Below are 13,393 nucleotides of genomic sequence, written 5' to 3' on the forward strand. Positions count from 1 at the left end.
TGAACCAAACATCCCTTTAACAGTTTCTTTTCTGGTTATGGGTTTCTTTTCAGCACTCACTTTGATCACTTGGGTCTTTGCAATTGATTGCAATTAGAATGCTATGTAACCTGGTAAAGATTTTCTCATCAATTTTAAAAAGGTGAAAAATTGATCTTTTTTTTTTCTTTTTTTTCAATTTTCTTTTTAACTTTTGATATCGCTTCTTTGAAAACCTTTTTCCTTGAAAGAACTTTTTTTATGCTCGGCTCGATTAAAAATTTGTCTCATCGACATTGTAAAAAGTATCTGGAAGATCAAGGATATAAAGCAAACCTTTTTGCTTTTCTAAAAAGCTTGAAAATGCTTTATAAAAGTCTCTTGACTCAGCTGGCTAGAATCATAACTACTGCTCTACTAATAGATTAAGGCCGACTGATTAGGTTTTTTCGGAAACGTTTTTGGAAAGCAACCTTTAGAGAAAGAACTTCATGTTTCTTATACTTTTGGGATACAGTGGCAATTGTTGTTTCTTCTTCAAAACTGTCGCGACTTTTCATGGTTACACTACTAACTCCATGACAACAGTATAAATTCATTTAAATTACTTCAATCAAAAATTTTTATGCAAATAATAAATTTTGTTGTTAAAATACCGCAAAATTTAAAAGATTCATTGTTTCCATTGCTTTAAAGTCGCTTATTACTTGAATTACCAATATAAACCCCCATTGACAAATCAAGAATGTTAAAGACAATTTTGTTTTCTCAAGTATTGTCATCTTGTAAAATAATATCTTTAAAATGTTGAAAAAAATGATAATCTTGATTAATCGCAAATTTCGTTTAATGGTTCAGATCTCGTAATGAAGTCCTGCGAGCATCTTAAAACAGACATTTTTAACAAAAATTGAATCGGGTAAAATCTATCGTCATGTCACGCCATTCAACATGAAACTCTCCCAGTGAAAATTTATGTCATTAAAAAATTATTTTTAACTTTAATGTGTATTCACGTGTTGAGAACTTTAAAGTATTACGTTGATGTAAAAGTGAAAAACCCGACGATCTGACAAAGTGGAATTGAAGATCGGTTGTATTATGCACTTCATTAAATATTCTTTTATGGATGCATAGTAGAAAGTCCGAACTGGTTTGATATTTAGGCAACATGTACAGAATTCATTTACATTTTACAATGCATGGTAGTTGGAAGTTCCATCGTGCTTCCTTTTAACGCGTAGACATTTTTTAATGCGTAGTCATATTTCTAAACTGTTGGATGGATATGTATTTCTAGCGCCAAAAATTAATACACAAAAAAATCTAACTACAATATTTTAACACGGAGTTTAAAATATTACATTAAAAATCTCTGTAAAGATTTATAAAGTTTTCTTTATCTTGTAAAGAGATTTCAAAATGTTAAAGTTATAGAAATCACAAGATTTTTAACACCAATAAAATAAAAGTGAAGGTAAAATGAATAAAAATAAAAAATTTAAAAAAAATTAAATTAACGATTCGTGTTGCCATAGGTTACACTGAGTTTGAAATAAAACGACTTTTTTTACAGTGCTGTACAATATACATTCATCACTTGGAATAAAATAAACCATGTCTATACTTTTATTTATAAATAGCTACAATCAGTTACTGTACATATTTTAAGAATTCAAAAAAGCAAATAATATAACCCTGCACACTCGATTAGCCAAACTCCCAGCTTATAAGTAGCAAGTTAAACGAGGTTTCCTCTTTTAAAAAAACATTTAAGATATAAACCGACTCCACGTGAATGAACAATACACACGATAAATAACCACAAAAAGTACCCATTACACAACTAAAGAGACGAAACTGTTGTATTGCTGAATGTTTCTTCGTAAGATATCTGTGCAAGGACCTAAAACACGCTCAAAGCGTTCTCTATCTAACTTCACGCATTTAATTGCTCCACGCGCTACAACCGTGGCGGCCCTCGGACGATTAAGAACCAGCGCGATTTCACCTAAAACATTAATTGTAACAAATATTAATACATAAGCATGTCCTTACTAAAAATGAAAACATTGACAACTCATTCACAAACACACAGATTGAAAATATGCGGTAACAGGTTTTTTAAACGCAGAGTTAATTTTAACTAAATGATTAAAAGAATGAGAAAAAGCCTCACCAAAGTAATCTGACACACCCAATCGACTAACTTCAATTGGCTCTTCATTTGGATTTCTACGCTGAAGCACAGATGCTTGACCCTGGCAATCACAAGAAACAAGTTTAAAGGAAAAAAAACTTTTTGTTGTGTAAAACAAAATATAAAAATTTTTTTCTCAGTAAATTAAAAAAAAAAAAAAAAAAAAGTAGAAATGAAAAGAAAAATACAACAGCAACACAAATTTTATATTTGAAAGAAACAATCCCTACTTCTGCAATAATATAGAAGTCATCTCCTGGTTCACCTTGAACAACTATTTCATCTCCATCATTAAAACTGCAAGGTTCTAATGCATCACAAATTGTTAGACGTTCCCATTTATCTAGAGACTCTAAGATTGAAACCTTCTCTAAGAACTGCTCATACATTTTTCGCTTCCTCATGGTACTACCCATAAGAATTCGGCGGTATGTCACACGATCTATTGCCCACAACTTTACATCAGTTTTTGCCTAAAAATGGCAAACACAAATTTGACATAATAAAATTTGACAACCATAAAAGAACATTTAGTTGAAACAAATAGTAATTTATAAAAAACCATTGTTTATAAAAAAAATCTAAAATATAGCAGAGTCATTACATACATACATACATACATACATACATACATACATACATACATACATACATACATACATACATACATACATACATACATACATACATACATAACAAATAAAATTTTATAAAATTACTTTCACTGTAGCTGCTCTTGGTGTTCCATAAATTAAAGCTAACTCTCCAAAACTTCCACCAGCACTGATTGATACCATCAACTGTTCATTCACAAACACCTAAAAAAACATATTATTAAAATCTAAATTGGTTTTATAACACTAGATAAAATCATTTAGTTTAATCTAAAGTACAGCACTTTCTTTTCACATTTTCATTTAAAAATCACAAAAAAGTTCTCCTAAAATTTTAGCAGAAAAAAAAAATACAAATGTTGACACAGAATATTACTATTTTGTGCTATTTTATTTGTAAAAAGCTAAAAAAAGAAATTCTCTACAAAGTAAGTACCTCTATATATAGTGAAAAGATTTCTATTCTAATGAAGTTTAGAAAACTGAATCTACATACTTAAATTCAACAAATATAATATTTAGTTTACTGATAAGTACTAAATAAATGTAAAAAAATTAACAAAATAGAAATACATTGACCTATGAAGCGAAATTCTTATTTTTAGTCATTACTAACTGTTTTTTGCATTTATGTACATATCTCAACAAAAGGCCAAACAATTCTATCAAGTTTTAGTTAAGTTACTTTTTTAAATTCGTAATGTAAAATATAAAAACAATATTAAAATGCTTCGAAATACTAAAAATTCTCAAGTATGTTGAAAAAAAAAAAAAAAAAAAAAAAAGATAATAGGACAGTTGTACATTTAGTTGACCTAAAAACAGAAAATTAACTTTTGTTAAATGCATCATATTTAAAAATTTATTGTAAAAAAACAAAAATAGTATATATATTTTTTTAACATACTTTCTGTAACAATTTTTGGCTGTGAGTAAATAGTTTCTAAGAATGAGAACTATTTTCATATATCTCATTTAAATAAAATTGACAATTACTGCATTAAGAAAGTGGATTATTAAGGCAAACCTTCTTTATAAAATGCATTTAAAAAAGTGGAGTTATAATATGCAAAAAAGTGGAGCTTATACTATGCAAAAAACAAGAGGAACAAGGATTACCCTTAAAAATGTTGTGACATCTGCACAAGAAAATTTTTTATGCTTTCATTATAAAACTAAATAATGAATTTTTCAGTCTATTAACTCAATACATTTTTTTTCTCCTTCAATTATTCAGTTTATGAAAACACAATCATAGCTTTTATTTGGCCAATCAGTTGAAGCTAAGAATTTTAATTTTCACAAATCCTTCTCATACTTCATATTAGCAACATTTGTGTTTTTACATTTGTAATTGTGTTTTTACATACTTCAAAAGAAAAAAAAATGAATTTAACAAGCAATTAGCAATTTCAAAAAACTCCTCTAACAACTTTATTGCTTGAATTTATATAGATTATAAATAACAGTAATTAAAAAGATATGTGACATATAGAAATAGTGATTAGAAAATAATTATACTTCGGCTTCTCCAGTGTCAATAAAATAAAAGTTATCTCCTTCATCTCCTTGCAAAATTATAACTTCACCAGCAGAGTGCTTAACCATGAACATGGCATCAAATATATCACTAAAAATATTAAATACTACCAAAAATTAAAATTAAAAAAAAAACAACCTTTAATAAATAATTAAAGCAATAGACGTTTAACAATGGTTCACTCAGAAATTCAGAAAAATACTTACATTTAACATATAATAAAAATCGCACATACAAGTAATGTAAATTAATAAGTTCATATCAAAATAGGTTGCATATCCAAAAGTCAAATACCTTCTTTCAGAGTCATCGAGATGGCAGAACAAAATATTTTTCTCAATGGCTTTTGACAATGCAGCCATTGTTTTATAGTCTTTTGGTATCACCTAAACAAAAGCATGATTGTATTTGATTGAATTTGTATTAATAAGTCCATTGTATATGTGTATATATATATATATATATATATATATATATATATATATATATATATATATATATATATATATATATATATATATATATATATATATATATACATGAGATTTAATTTTCATACATGCATTTATATATACAACAGATTATAGTAATAAAAAAAATTGATTTAATTTGCAGTAGCTTTGAAACTTTGTAAAGTTCATCAAGAATCATTTTATGTTTATTAAATATACTCATAAGTCCATAAATCTAAAACATATGGTAAAAATTAAAGCATTTTTTTCCTGCAACATCCACTTCAAAGTATTTACATTTAAAAAAAACTTTGAGAATGTGCTATGTTTTAATCTATACAAGCTTTTTTGTACTTGCATGTCACTTCAAGAAATTTAAACATAATACATATTTAATTTGTTATTTTTTTATTTTAACACATTTTTTTGAAAAATATATAACCTTTTTGACATAAGATGCTGCATCTTCTTCAGAAATAACTGCAGCACTAACTGCTCCTCTTCTTCTCTTTGTAGTACAAGAAAGAGGTGGGGGCTCAGAAGGAAGAATTTCAGGTTCGTGCTGAGGAGTTTGAAGAGCTTCCTTTAAAACATATAAACAAGTATTAAGACAATCAGCTGCATACAAAAGTTAAAAAGTTACAATATTTAAAAGGAAACTCAATTGTTTAAAAAAAATCTTTTTAAATATCAATTTCAACAAAAACAAAATTCCTTAATACATATTTCTTTACTAAACATGACATACAAACTAAAAAGAGAGATGAACATAAATAAATGAAATTGGAGTGGCAGCTTCACATTATACATGCCATATGAAAAATAGCAAGTATTTGAAATGGTTAATAACTGTGCATTTCAAGCTTTAAAATGAAAACTATATATCTCTTATATCTTAATACTGTAAAGGTGTCAAGTACAAAGTATTATAGACCTTAATTCTTGTACAGATACAGGTAGTAGTAGGTCATGATTTGGCACATAACAACCTCACCTTTTCAAGTTTATCAAAATGATCGCGTAAAAATCTATATGGATTTTCAGGTTTATTTATACACAGCTCAACAATAGCATCTTTTAAAACCATTTGAATTTTGTGCTTTTTTACATACTCCTCGCATTCTTGTATCATTTCGGCATCACCTTCTTGATCGGACGCCATTTTCATGCTTAAATGATTATATAAACTTCAAAACAAGAACACTATTTCCCGATCTCGGAATATTATCTTAATAACTTATCCAATCAAAATTGTCGACAACTTTATCTACAAAGAGCAGATGTTCGAGAAACCCAGGGTTGTAATTCGCCTTGTTGCTAGGCGAGTTTTGCTTCTTCCGTTTTTATAAGATAAAGGTACATCCGTTCCCTCCTTTATATAATTACATTATAAAAATATTTTTTTAATGATATGTCAAATGTATTATTGTATATATATCTTATGTTTGAAACATTTGTGTGAGTCAAAAAAGAATATAAGTTTTATGAATAAGTGTTTTAGGTATCAATAAGAAATAAGAAAACTGTAGAGACACAAGCTAGATCTAACATATTTCAACAATAACAAACGTTTTTTTGTAAAAAACCATTATTATCAGAGTGGGGAAATTTTATGCGACCTTTTTTTGTTCCTTGATTTGAGCAAATGTTGCAACGTTATCGCAGTTTCTGCTTATCCCAGTATCGAAAACGGTAGCCTTTAAATACCAACAACTTTTGAAATTCTTCTGCAATTCTGAGAAAAGTAAAATAACACTTCTGGGAATGAACGCAAAGAATTTAATTTAAGCCTAAATCCTGAGGGGTAAACTTTAAAATCTCCAATCTCCAAGTTATAATCAGTAACATTTTTGAAAATTGATTTGAAACATTTTAAACACTTTTTTTAAATAAAAAATGAGCTGATGCGTTTCATCACACAACTTCATTACGTGCTATAATTCCTAGATCGATACCAGAGAACAACAAGAAAAACGAAGGTTTTCTAGATAAGTTAGTAAAGTTATAAAAATCTGCGCAACAAAAAGCCGTGCACGGATTTTCAGGAGAAAAAGTATTTAACAAAAAAATGTCTTAACTGACATGCGTGAAAGTTTTAAGTGTTTTTTCTTATCTTTTTTTTTTTTTTTTTTTTTTAGTAAACTAAATGCTAGAAGTTTTATTAGAGAGGAGATCTCGATGATCTTGAGCATCAAAACGATGTCATCGTTTATAAGATTTTTATCAAATTTCATCATAAATTGTCTATGCAGTTAGTTACTTTATTTGAAGTTTCATGATAGAACTGGTTCTTCGTGAGAATTTACACGAAGCTTCTTATTAGGATTCGTTCTTCGTGAGAATTTCGATAAAAATAAAAAATTAATAAAATATGAAAATGTACATAAAAATAACTTAATTTCTTTTAAAACTGTTTTCTGTGATGACCACTTCATTTTTTCACACAAATATTTAGGCATCGCCGTTTAGTTTTCAGGTTTTTAACAAATAATAACAAAATAGCGACAAGCTTTTTTCTAAATGAATAAAATGTTTTAAATTCTTTGTATGTTGTATTTGAAGTATTTTATATATTCAGACATACAGAGCTACAAGATTCCAGAAAGAAAAAAAGCCATACCAAACATCATAGTGTTACATTGTTTCAACACTTCAAGTCGTTGGGCAAAATTCTTAATCGACTAAATCTTTGAACTTATTTTTAAAACAAGCTTTAAATAAGAAGTTTATGTATGAATCTAAACTTGCCACACTAAAAGCGTTGCTGATTTAAAACTCATATGGAGTTTTTTTTTAAAAAAAACAAACTTTAGAAAAGTCGATTTATCTTAAAAGACCAGTATAGAAATTAGCTATTCTTGGTTATTTTTCTTTAAAAACCGATAAACCAAACGCTTATGCTTTTAAATAACTTTCAGAGTTGAAAGTGAGTTGAAAAACATTAGTACTTAATTATAAGGTAAGGTAATATATTTTGAAATATATTTAAATATATTTTAAACCTATTTTGAAATTTTTTTGATCACGAAAAAATATTGAGAACACTTGCAGCTTTCCAAGATCCATCATGTAAAAAACGCTTTAAGCGGGGCCAAAATAAGGGCCGATTGGGCCTGAGGTTGGAAATTTGGCGTGCATCTTAATAACAAGTTCTTAGCCCTAATGCATTAATTTGGAAAATATTTTACAATATGTAGTTAGCGTTGCTTTAAAAAGAGTTACCTTTAAGCAAAAGATTAGAATTGAAAATAAAGCAAACGAAGAAATCTATACAATAAGCTGCCAAATTATTAATATTATTGCAGTTATTTTTTTAACAGTACGCTTTTTTAACGAGATTTCAGACTTTGTACTCGCTAGCTTTTCCAGTAAGTTCTTCAAACACAAAATCTAAACGAAGTTGCTGAAAATTTAAGCATTTTATGTAATTTTTAAACTCGTGTCTGACGCTTGCCCGTTTTTTTTGCATTAAGACTTAATCATAACTGAGTAATTTTAACTGTCTCAAGCAGCAAAGTTCATTTATAAACAACTATATTCTCCACTCGCCTTGCCACTCAATCAACACCCTCCACCTCTCCTTGCAGCTTTTTGAGGATATGCTTAAAAGAAATGCTTCAATTAGGAATCGATTTTTCATTTGAATCGATAAGACGATAACCGATATATCGATAACCGATATTTTTCATTTGAACCTAAAGTCTTAAACCAAAGGAAAAGCTGAATGTTTGCTGGAAGTATCAGTATAATCCAAAGCAGAAACCTGAGCTGATGGATACTAGAAATATCAAAAATAGTTGATACAATATCTATCTTAAGGATACATTTGAAGCATCTTTAAGAAAATGTTACCTTAAATGCCTTACATACTAAATCATAAGTTTCATTCAATTTGTTTATATTTAATTACTAACAACTTTATTCTGACTGAAAAATTTAATTAGCGTAATACTAATTCTAGATAAGGAATCAGTATTAAGGATGTTCTCTAACTTGAATTCAGAACATGGGTAAAGTTATTTCAGTGTGATGCCAATAGCAAGTTCGTAATAGGGGTGTGGCTACCGATTTTGCAGTGAGAGCTAGAAGGGTCCCAAGATGTGTTAGCAAAAAATCGTGAGATGTTTTCTACCTATTAGTAAAATTAAAGAATAAAACTAAGTTGATGCTTGATTTAAAAATTCATAAGCTTACTTTAACAAGACTGAAAAAAATTATTGTTCGTACTTCTAAGTCATATTGATAAAAGTCCAGCCCTAATGCAATGAATAATAAAATACTCTTCCAAGGTTTTAAATTTTCTTTTTTTTAAGCGCTTGAAAGTGATTGAAAAGTGATGAAAATAAACTGTTTAATCGATCGTCTTAAAATCTATTGATTGTTGCTTTTGTTATTTTCAAAAATACTTTATTTATGAGTGTTTTCGTTTATTTTCAGAAAAAGAACCCCCCAAGAAATTTTGATACAGGGTCCACTCAGAACTTCGATGCTCCACTGTGGCAAATTCATGTTCTTTTTATTCACCAAAGGCAAGGCCCACTGTGCCCATCTGAAACTGCCACGGGAAATCTTGGTTTATTCTAAATTTCTTTGTTAAGTTATAATTCTTGGGTTTATGGAAAAATGTTTTAAACCCATTTTTAAAAATCTAAACTTTTAAAGATCTTTTTTTAGATAAATTAATTTATTCTATAACCTTTTGTAACATGATGATGCAAGGAGGATGTAGTAGCAATCAGAGCACTTACCTCTAGGCCAAAGGTCACCTATTTATATCTCCTCTTTTTATTTTTTTTAAGTGTCCAGTTTTAAACAAAAGGTAACCTTTCAACATTAAAAAGAATCTTTTAGGCTAGAAATTTTGACCTTGTCTTTGGTTTAAGTTAATATTGTAGATATAAAAACATTAATATATTTTTAAACAATTATTAATAACCTGTATTTAGGCAGATATTTAATGCATAAATATAGTGCAAAGTATAACATTTTTAAAAACATACTTTTAAAAAGGGCTGTGACCAATAAAGAGTTTAAAACATAACTCTGTATACAATAAAACTAATGAATAAAAAAAAAAAGGAAAAAGGAAAACTATGATAAAGTTTGTATTATAAAAAACTAATAATACTATAAAAAGAATTTAATAAATAAAGACTAATTTGTTTGTTCCAAACTCAATCAAACTTTTCTTTAGCTTTTTTTTGCTCCAAACAACACTTGCATTGCTTCCACACTTGATAGTGGTAGTGATAAGCACCTTCTCCAGCCTGTTCGGCATATACACCAAGAACATACTGGCTATGTTGAAGAAAGGGAACAAGATGAAATTTCTTATCGCATTGAAAACAAATAATCAAGAGCTTGGCCTTGAAATCCTCCACTAGTAAGTCTACCATAAGAAGAAATAGCAAGAAAATTAAAAGTGACTTTCACAGAGCTGAAATATTTTTATATTCAAAAGACAGCGCTGCCCTTTGTATTTCACGGAGCTGTGAAATTAAACTAGAGTCAATCCTATAAAATTTTTACGATTAATGTAAAAAATTGTTTTACGAAAACTTTTTTTACAAAAATTTAAAATTTTCGTAACCATGAGAATCACAGAAATCTTATAAATCACAGAATCTTATAAAAGAAAAGTTAATTTTTGGTTTTACGATATAAAAAAATTTCCGTAGAATTATTGGTTATAGACTCATTTGTGGTTTAAAAGTGATAGATGCCTGTGAATTTTAAACAAATATTTTGTGATATTTTCGATGAAAATATTTTTTTGTGCTGTTGCAATAAAAATTTTCAAAACTAAATATTTTTTCACTTAACATTTATTTTATCAATAAAATTTATTTAATCCATTCATTCATGATAAAATTTATTTAATCCATTCATTCATGATAACTTTATCAAATGTGATGTTGATTTTGGTCTGGAGCAGAAACTTTTAAAAGTAAATGGCTCAGTGCAAAAATTTGACTTTGTTACCGTTTTTTTTGCCAACTTTTCTATAATTTTGAAATTTTTGTTGCAGCACTCATAGGCTCCAGAAAATTTTTTTTTAATAAAATAATTATTCCTTTTTAAACTTCGAAGTTCTTTGTTTATCGAAATGTTATACGGATTTCTATGAAGTTTTTTTGAAGTGTACGGATCGCTTTTTTACGGTTGAAAATCTAAATAAAAACGTTTTCGTACCGTGGTGTGACCTAACAAAGTCCTATGCTTTAAGAAAGTCCTAATTTAAGAAATGACAAATTTCTTATACATAAAATAAACATTTAGAGAAATAAATTTAGTTATTTTATCTAATTAGATATCTAGTTAAAACAACAAAGTTATTTTCCGCAAATTTTTATTTTATATATATGAAATTTGCCATTTCTTAAATTAGGGCTTTTTTAAAGCATAGGACTTTGCCAGATCTCACACCACGGTAAGTGACGAAAAAAAAACCGTTAAATATATTTTAAAGGATTGCCTGTTGCGAAAGTTTGAATTTTTCCTAATACCTTTTTTTTTTTTTTTTTTTTTATTTATTTTTTTATTTTATTAATTACAAAAAATTAATATTTTATGGGATTGACCCCAAGCTTGCACTGCCCGTGTACGTCACGGAATCCAACGAGAAGCGTTTAAAAAGCTTTTCCGTCAAATGCTTTAATTAAATTCCGTGCTAGAATTTCGTGTGCCCAAAAAACGCCTTTGAATTCTTAATCACTGCGTTCTAAAAAAATGACAGAAAATGCTTTACTGTTGGCAAGAAAAATTATTGCAAATCATCGTTAAGCTTAGTTTTAATCATTTTTTAGATTTGTGTGCGTGTTTTAACTTTGAAATCAGGAAACTCGTATTAATTGATAAGTGTTAAGAAAATATTGGTTATGCAATTTTAAGTTTGTAAAACAGCAAGAAAAAATTATAACCACAAGTTATGTTCTGACACGTCGAAACATTTAAATTTGAATATGTATTTTTATCTTTATTTTAATTTTTAAAATTATTACTTGATTGCAGATGGTTTATTTTAATGGTTTATTCATTTCTTCCTCCTGAAAATAAAGAAAAAAACTGCACGAAAAGAATTGTTATCTTATAAATGTTTTCAAGTAAGGCGTGCGTTTTTTTAAAAAACTGTGTGTTTGAATTTGGATTTAGTAATAAACCAGCTAGGCGTACTAATGGCGTAAAACTGCAAGCTGTGAATTTTTGTGAATGACCACGCTCATTTTTTCACCTCTCGTTTTCTGGTCATTATTCAAGATCGGTTATCAAAGTGATTTTGAAGAACATGCAAAAGACCACGTTAAACCAAAAACACGTAAAAATGACACAACGATCGCTAGAAAATTTAAAGTTTGAATTGGCAAGGTATTTTTTTATGTATATAAAAGCTGGTATGCAGTTTTTTCACAAGATGTTTTTGGTTTCAGAGAGTTTATTTTTATCAGATGGTCATAAAGCTGAAGTATGGATTCGCTTGTGGGCAAAAATAAGATCATGATAAAATGACAATTATCATTTTACGAACTACGCATGACAACTTTTTCCTTGGATTGTGTTTCTCGATACAATATTTTTTTTCAATGCCAATTTTTCGCGGTTTTTAAACTGGTTTTTGGAATGAATAAGCGGAATTGAACCTTATCGTTTAAAATTAATACTTCGATCGTCCGTGGATGAGAAAATATGACATCACGAGCGTTTTAATACTTGCTTTCATTCGAGGATAAAATATTTTTACGATTATACACGAGACATTTTAACGATTATACACGTGACACCCTGCTTTGATGAATTTCTACTGTTAAGATGAATTCTCAGTGAAATACTTTTTTAATATCCGATCTCCACGTTAAAATAAACTGTATTTTCATTCAATGACAACTTTTTTTTTGCTTCTATGAATTTCTTGATGAAATATTTTTCAATCGTCCACGATTGAGTTGTTGAACAACTTTGAAACTCGTTTTTGAAAAGATTTGAGTTTATTAGAATGAACAAGATTCAATATCGAGCGAGATGAGTTTCAAGAAATTTTTTTTCTTCATTCACCTGGACTCTTGCGTCAATAAATTTCTCAATGAAATATTTTTCCAATATCATTAACTCACCATCATCAAAAAAAATTGATTCTAATGGAATGAGTAATTAGGATCCGATATAGTCTGAGATTAATGCTTCGATCGTCCTTGCACAAGAAAATAAGTCCCCGGCGGTATTCCGACTCCGACATTATAAAAAACGTCAAGGAAAAGTTTGCGCAAGCAATTATTAAATTTGGAATATTCACATAAGAAAATGGCTGATACAACTGTCATAATGTAGGTTACTTTCGAAGTTTGAGTTTTATTGTAGCCACTCAACAAAGTGGTCCAGGTAGCCGTCACTGCCACGGAGCATTTTCCATAGATTTAAGATCACCCTCCTCCAGTTGTCATGAATGTACACCAATCGTTCGACCTGCGATGGGTCAAGGCTCTGTCTTTGACTAGTAACAATCTTTTGACTAATAACAACGTTGGTGAGACAAAAATATCTGTGGTTGGTTATCTTTCGGCGTTGCACTACAGTTTATCTGCAGATCAACTTTAATTTATTTTCACTTTGATGA

The 13,393-nt window shown here is 28.6% G+C and overlaps 1 protein-coding gene across 2 annotated transcripts; it reads right to left on the reverse strand.

The window, feature by feature from the left end:
- Positions 1-1,246: 1,246 nt before the first annotated feature.
- Positions 1,247-6,045, reverse strand: LOC145183949 (cAMP-dependent protein kinase type I-beta regulatory subunit-like). 2 transcript variants are annotated; one of them, XM_090093729.1, is made up of 8 exons: positions 5,780-6,045; positions 5,228-5,368; positions 4,628-4,719; positions 4,315-4,423; positions 2,899-2,997; positions 2,410-2,652; positions 2,159-2,240; positions 1,247-1,990 (listed from the first exon to the last, which is right to left on the reverse strand). In XM_090093729.1, the coding sequence occupies exons 1-8, from the start codon at positions 5,951-5,953 to the stop codon at positions 1,818-1,820; spliced, it is 1,113 nt and encodes a 370-aa protein (XP_089949855.1). In that variant the 5' UTR covers positions 5,954-6,045; the 3' UTR covers positions 1,247-1,817. The 2 variants fall into 2 exon arrangements, with proteins under 2 accessions (XP_089949855.1, XP_089949856.1); XM_090093730.1 differs by lacking the exons at positions 4,315-4,423; positions 4,628-4,719; positions 5,228-5,368; positions 5,780-6,045 and adding an exon at positions 3,913-3,959.
- Between the last annotated feature and the right edge of the window lie 7,348 nt (positions 6,046-13,393).

Source organism: Hydra viridissima, unplaced genomic scaffold (assembly GCF_058129835.1).
Source record: "Hydra viridissima isolate aposymbiotic clone 2 unplaced genomic scaffold, HvirCarnegie_v1 scaffold_7, whole genome shotgun sequence".
In the NCBI taxonomy this organism is placed as follows: Eukaryota; Metazoa; Cnidaria; class Hydrozoa; order Anthoathecata; family Hydridae; genus Hydra; species Hydra viridissima.

Coding starts and splice junctions, on each gene's coding strand:
- LOC145183949 (XM_090093729.1), bottom strand. CDS start 5,953: ATGAAAATGGCGTCCGATCAAGAAGGTGATGCCGAAATGATACAAGAA. Junction 5,369..5,779: donor ATTTTGATAAACTTGAAAAG/GTGAGGTTGTTA, acceptor TATGTTTTAAAG/GAAGCTCTTCAAACTCCTCA. Junction 2,998..4,314: donor TTGACACTGGAGAAGCCGAA/GTATAATTATTT, acceptor ATGTTTTTTTAG/GTGTTTGTGAATGAACAGTT.